Below are 6,541 nucleotides of genomic sequence, written 5' to 3' on the forward strand. Positions count from 1 at the left end.
CAGCTGCACGGGCCATCGCCAGCCTCAGCGCCTCGAAGCATCAATCCCATCGCTGCATCCACAGTAAAAACCATATGTGCATTGGGGTTGCACCCCGGCACTGCTGGACTCGCAGCCTCTCTCTCCCTGGCTGCTTTTGGTGCTGGCGGTGTTACCGCAGCGGGCGTTGCTGTGAGCGGCACTGGGTGCGGTGTTGCAACGGATGCAAATCTTGCTGCCAGCCGCCTTCCCCCCGCCCTGCATCGGGGATGCTTCCTCCTCCCCAGCTCGTCGCTGGGCCGCTGCCGGCAAGCCCCAGCACCACAGTAGAGCATGCTGGCGACCCTTCTGGCTTGCAGGCTGCTTGCCGGGGATTTGCAACCATGGGCTGGGATGGCAAGTGAGGTCCGAGTCCCGGTTGTTGGGGGGGGGGAAGCAGAAGCCTTGCCCCCGCGGTTTTACAACCTTAATGGTAAAATGGATGCGAAGGGCATCCTGCACCCTGATTGCTGCGGCAAACACCCTCCTCCTCACCCTCCACTTGTGTCCGCTGCCAGTGCAGCCGCTTGGTGCTTCTGGGCTGGGGCTTTGCTGCCGCAATGGCTTCGGTGGGGCTTGGCTGCTGGGGGTGGGGGGAAGCCACCAGGACCCCATCCTTGTCCTGCACCCGGCGTGTGGGAGAGGGCTGAGGTTCTGGGGGACGTGGGTGGGGGCTCCGGGGAGCTGCCCAGATCCCGGGTGCCTTTTGCAGAGGAGGACCATGGCAGTGCCCACCCCACTGTTTATTGCCCTCGTCCTCTGCCTCACCACCTCTGTCCTGTGGGCTCAAGGTAAGGAGGTCTCCCTCTCCCATCCTGGTGTTGGGCTGGGTGCTTTTGGGGCCGTTTGGGGCTCCCCAGGCTGGGGCAGGATGGGGAGTGAGGCAAGGTGCCGTACGCCGAGGCTCAGCTCCCGAAACGGCTCCGTCAGAGCTGGAGCTGGAGAGTGACATGGACATCCTGGAGAAGGAGCTGCAGCAGGGTTGCAGCAGCGCCCTCCATGCCAGGGAGAGGTGAGCGCTGTCTCCCACCCCGCTGTCTCCCAGACTCCCCACATCCCCCCAGACCCACAGGGGCTGAATCCTGCTGCACCCTGCCCCAAACACCCTCCCTGTGCAGGTTAAACCGGCTGGAAAAGCAGCTGGTCTGCTGCGAGAAATACAACTTCACGGGCAGCATGATCGAGACCTACATGTTCAAGTTCATGGCCAAGCACTTCAAAGGGTTGAACATCAGCAGCAGGATGGTCGGTCCCCCCAACGCTGCTGGGGCTATTTCCAGGGGATGCCGGTACCCCCCTGGCCCCCTCTGTCCCTCCACCCCCAGTGGGAGGTGCCGGGGGATGCTGGGGTGGCTTACGCTTGCCCACACTGGGTTTCCATCATCCTCCAAGGATGCTTTACACCAGCAAAGCCTCCTGAGATGCGGCTCTGCCGGGGTGCTGCAGGCAGCTGGGGCTGCGGGTCCCCAGCACTGTCGCTGGGATAAATCCAGGGGCTTCTAAAGCCAGGGGGTGTTCTGCAGCTGAGAGCCAGGATTTCTGTTCTGAAGCTCTTCTGATTTATGAAAAGGGAAGCCCTGGCCCCCACCTCCCTGCGGTGGGAAGGGAGAAGGAAACCACGGCAGGGAGCGCACAGGGCAACTTCCCCGTCCCGGTGCAAGGGGGTTGCGCAGCGGCACTGAAGCACTTCCCCCGGCCGCAGGGCTGCCCTGCCGGGGAGGTCCAACCGCTCCGGCCTGAGGTCCCTTCCTGCAGGACAAGGCAGGTTTTGCAGGCAGGGCTACCTGCCTGCCAGCTGGGAGCCCTGGCTTGGGACCTGGGAGCAGAGACTGTCTGGGGGAGCCCACCAAGGTGTGAAATCCCACTGGGAAAGCGTCCAGGTGCGATGCCGTTTGCCCCGTGCTCGCCCCATGGCGGGGCTGGCGGGACAGGTGTGCCCACCCATGGGTGATGGGCCCCCCCACTCACAGCCCTCCTGTGTGCAATGGGCTGGGAGGGCTCCGATGTCGAGACGGGAGTGGCTACCGTATCTGCGTGTCTGCAGGCACTGTGGCAGAGCTGGAGCTGCTGCCGGGGCTGGGGGGTGCTGCGAGACCACGCCGATAACTGGGGTGGCTGTGCTAGGAGGGGCAGCCGGGGCAGCACCCTGACCCCACCCCGAGCCAGCCGAGCATGTGGCCACCAAACCCATCTCTCCCCTGCCCGCCGGCGCAGGATGTGAAGCTGAGTGGTGGCAGGAGGCTCGGACGCGCCATGAACTTCCCGGCGGAGCTTGTGGAGGGCGTCCAGGCGCAGGGGGTGGAGCAGAAGCTGGTCTGCATCTACATCCACAACTCCTGCATCTTCCAGGTGAGCCACAGGTCCTCACACAGACCCCCAGAGCACCCTCAGCCAGCAGCATGCCTGCCCCATCACCCACCCCCTGCTGAGATGCTCGGGGCAGGCGGGATGTCCTGGGGATCCGGGACTCTCCCCACAGGCACCCTGACTCTTGCAGGATGCCCACAACAGCTCCGTGCTGAACAACTACGTGCTGGGAGCCTTCCTGCAGAGCGGGCATGTGGCCGGGCTCAGCCGCCCCGTGAAGATCCAGTTCTGGCATGACAGAGTGCTGGTGAGCAGGGCTCCACTGCGGGCATGAGCCAGGGGGGTCCCCAGCACCAGCATTTCCCCTGGAGCTGGGGAAAGATAAAGTGTCCCCTCTTTGCATTGGGACCAGAAGGTTTCTGGGGTCCCCGGGGAGCGGAGAGCATCCCCAGCTCTCCCCCTCTGTCACCTTTCCACCAGGATACCTCTAATGCCACCTGCGTCTTCTGGCAGCCCGGAGCCGGTAAGTGTGGCCGCGGCCAGGACGGGAGCAATGCCAGCTCGGTGCCACCCCGAAGGCATTGCCTGTCTGCCTCCTGGGCAGCCCTGGCAGGGCTCAACGTCCCCTCATTCTCCCCATCCCCTGGCCACTGTGCCACCCTCCGATGACGGCTCTTTGGCAGGCGCGGGCAATGCAGGCAGCTGGAGCAGGAAGGGCTGCAAGACCACACACAGGGAGGGCACCGTTATCTGCCACTGCAACCACCTCACCTACTTCGCCGTCCTGCTGGTCCACAGCCCTCCTTCCTTCTTCCTCCTTCCTTCCTTCCTTCTTCCTCCTACTCCCATGCTCCTTTCTCCTTCCCTCCTTTCTGCTTCCTCCTTCCTTCCCTCCCTCCTTCTTCCTTCTTTCCTCCTCCCCTCTTCCTCCTTCCCTTGTTCCCTCCTTGCCTCTTCCTTGCTCCCTCTTCCTCCTTTCTCCTTCCCCATTTCCCTCCTTCCTGCTTCCTTCTTCCCTCCTTCCACCTTCCCTCCTTCCATCTTCCTCCTTCCATCTTCCTCTTTTCTCCTTCCCTCCATCCTTCTTCCTCCTCCCTGGAGGTGTGGGTGTAGGTGGGTGTGGGGGTACAGGTTGTAGGGGGGGTGTCCTGCAGGAGAGGGTGGCCAGGGGGGTGGTTTTGCAAGGGCCCCCCACTTTCCCAGCGGGCGGGTGCTGCCACCGGACCTGCCCCGACTCACCCCCTCGCTCCCTGCTCCTGGCAGCTCCCGGCGGGTACCCTGAGCCCAGCCCAGCTGGCATCGCTCACCCACATCAGCACCATCGGCTGCTCCCTCTCGGCTGCCGCCACCCTCTGCACCCTCCTGCTCTGCTGCTTCTCCAGGTAGAGCCGAGCTGTGCCATGCCGTGCCATGCCATGCTACGCATGCCATCTTGGGCCATGCCATGCTGTGCCATGCCATGCCATGCCATGCATACCACATTGGGCTGTGCCGTGCCCTGCCCTGCCATGCCATGCATACCACCTTGGGCTGTGCTGTGCCCTGCCATGCCATGCCATGCATACCACGCTGGGCTGTGCCATGCCATGTCGTGCCGTGCCATGCCATGATTCACCATGCCATGCCACACTGTGCCATGCAGTGCCGTGCCATCCGGCGGGCACCCACCAGCACCCCCTGCCCTCCCCCCTCTTGCAGGCAGCGGCTGAGGGACAACACGACCAGGATCCACATGCACCTCCTGGCCGCGCTGCTCCTGCTCAACTGCAGCTTCCTGCTGAGCACGCCGCTGGCCACTGGCGCCGAGGGGCTCTGCCGGGTCGCCGCCGCCCTGCTGCATGCCAGCCTTCTCTGTGCCCTGGCGTGGATGGCCGCTGAAGCCTTCCACCTCCTCCTCCTCCTCGTCAAGGTCTACAACATCTACATCCAGCACTACCTCCTCAAGCTCTGCCTCTTCGCTTGGGGTGAGTGGGCACTCGCCCGGCCCTGCCTGCCCGTGCCTGCCCACGGCATGGCTGCCCCGGCACAGCCGCACACAGCCTGTCCTGGGGCCCACAGGTCTGCCCACGCTGGCCGTGGCGGCTGCTTTTGTCTTCAAGGGAGATACATATGGGTACCACACCATCAGCACCTCTGAAGGCTACAGGAACGCAACTATGTGAGTGAAGGGGGCTGCCAGCTCCCTGGGCATCCTGGGCACCCTGTAGACCCCTGGCACCCCTGGCGTGCCATGCACCCCAGGCACCCCAGGCACAGCATGGACCCCGGGCACAGCATGCACCCCGGGCACCCTGGCACCCCAGGCACAGCATGGACTGCAGGCACAGCATTGCAGCCCAGGCACAGCATGCACCCTGAAAACCCCGGGCACAGCATGGACCCCAGGCACAACATGAACCCTGGGCATGCCAAGGCACCCTGGACACACCAGGCACCCTGGGCACTCTGAGCACACCATGCGCCTTGGGCACACCAGGCACCGTGGACGTGCAAGGCACCCTGGGCACATGGGGCACCCTGGGCACCCTGGGCACACCAGGCACCCCAGGCACACGGGGCTGACTCAGGGCTGGGGCCAGCAGGAGCCAGCCATAGCTCTGGCGGGTGCCACTTTTTGGTGAGCCCAGCTCTGCCGGCTGCCTGCCTCCATCTCGCTGCACGTGGGGGCACCCGCTGCCATGCCCCTCCCGTGCCCTGCTCCTTCTCGGGGGTGTTGGCCCTTGTCCCCAAGAGAGTCCCCTCCGCCAGGTGCTGGCTCACCAGCCCTCCGGCCCATTACGCTACCCTCTGCTATGCCGGCCTCATCCTGCTCTTCAACATGCTGGTGCTGGGGAGGGTGGCGATGATACTGCGGAGGATCCAGCGGCAGAAGGGGCAGGCGAGGAAGGACTGGGCAACGGTGCTGGGGCTCACCTGCCTGCTGGGTACGACCTGGGGCCTGGCCTTCTTCCGCTTCGGCATCTTCCTCATCCCCCAGGTCTACCTCTTCACCATCCTCAACTCCCTGCAAGGTCAGTGGGGAGCACTGGGGGGGGTTTGGGGGACGAGCACCCTGTGGGTTGGGAGCAGCGGGGTCCTCGTCACCTTCCTGCTCCTCACAGGAGCTCGGTGCACCCACGGCAGTGACCGCGTTGCCACCCACCCACAGGTCTCTTCATCTGCCTCTGGTACGCCACCGTGCACCGCCGGAGCAAGCAGGGCTCCGTCACCAACACCTCCAGATAACACGCCCCAACGCCGGGGTGAGGGGCTGCGAGGGGAGCTCGGAGGTTGCTCCCCGAGGATGCGGCGTGGCAGGATCCCCTGGGCTCGACAGCTGGTGCCATGGACACCGCGGGTTTCTTCAGGGGAAGCATTTGGGCTGCAAAGCCAGATTTCTGGGAGGCGGGAGCTGCCTGCTGCTGGGGGGGTGCGGCTCAGGGCCCCGCGGGAGCTGCGCTCCCCTGGGGACCACGGCTGCCCCCGTGCCGGCCCAGGGCAGCCCTGCCAGCTTGCAGCAGTTAGTAACCAACACTGACTTCTTCTGCCGAAGGTGGACACTTGTCATTAAAAGCAGCCTTTAATTCCCGATGCAGGTCTCCTCCGCCGCCAGAGGAGCGGTGCAGCTCTGGCCGGGGTCCCGCAGCCGTCTGCTGCCACCTCGTCGCCCCCGGCCCCACGGCAGGCAGAGCCAGCAGCCACGCTCTGCCTTGTCGTTAGCGAAGGTCCCACTAGATGGCATGAGGATTTCGAAGATGGTCCCAGCTCTGGACTGTGCACACGGCAGGGCTGGTCGGCAGCGGCGCGGGCCTCCGGTGGTGCTGGTTAGCGATGCCGGTTAGCAGTGCCGGTTAGCAGTGCCCGTTAGTGGTGCCGGTTAGCGGTGCACAGGAGCCCCCTGACAGCTGGGAGGGGATATCCAAGCTCCCTCGGGGAGCTGCCACCGGCTCATCTCACATGAGACAGGCAGAAGCGGGATCTCCCCAGCTACATTCCCCCCGACCCATTTGGTGCCGGCACGGCTGTGGGCTGGCGAGCGTGGCTGTAAGGTCGTGGCACCCCCAAACCCCCCTGATCCCGGGTTTTCACCCATGACAGCACCCCACCAAAAGCCCTCCTGCCGGCCCCAAAGCCAGCGCGGGGACGGAGGCCACCTGCAGCCCTGGGTCGGCGGGCTAACGGGAGAGCAGGGCTTCAGCTTGGCATTGGGTGGACATGCCGGGGCGGAGGAGAGGGT

The 6,541-nt window shown here is 65.0% G+C and overlaps 1 protein-coding gene across 1 annotated transcript; it reads left to right on the plus strand.

The window, feature by feature from the left end:
- The first annotated feature begins 456 nt into the window (after nt 1–456).
- On the plus strand, nt 457–5,550 carry ADGRG5 (adhesion G protein-coupled receptor G5). Its single transcript, XM_076349222.1, is given in 13 exon segments — nt 457–687; nt 689–809; nt 922–1,030; nt 1,137–1,263; nt 2,233–2,367; nt 2,516–2,632; nt 2,806–2,848; nt 3,009–3,115; nt 3,589–3,707; nt 4,024–4,289; nt 4,384–4,483; nt 5,074–5,336; nt 5,474–5,550. Coding segments are annotated over 13 exon segments (1,815 nt in total).
- Nucleotides 5,551–6,541: the final 991 nt, after the last annotated feature.

This window comes from Aptenodytes patagonicus, chromosome 11 (assembly GCF_965638725.1).
Source record: "Aptenodytes patagonicus chromosome 11, bAptPat1.pri.cur, whole genome shotgun sequence".
NCBI lineage: Eukaryota > Metazoa > Chordata > Aves > Sphenisciformes > Spheniscidae > Aptenodytes > Aptenodytes patagonicus.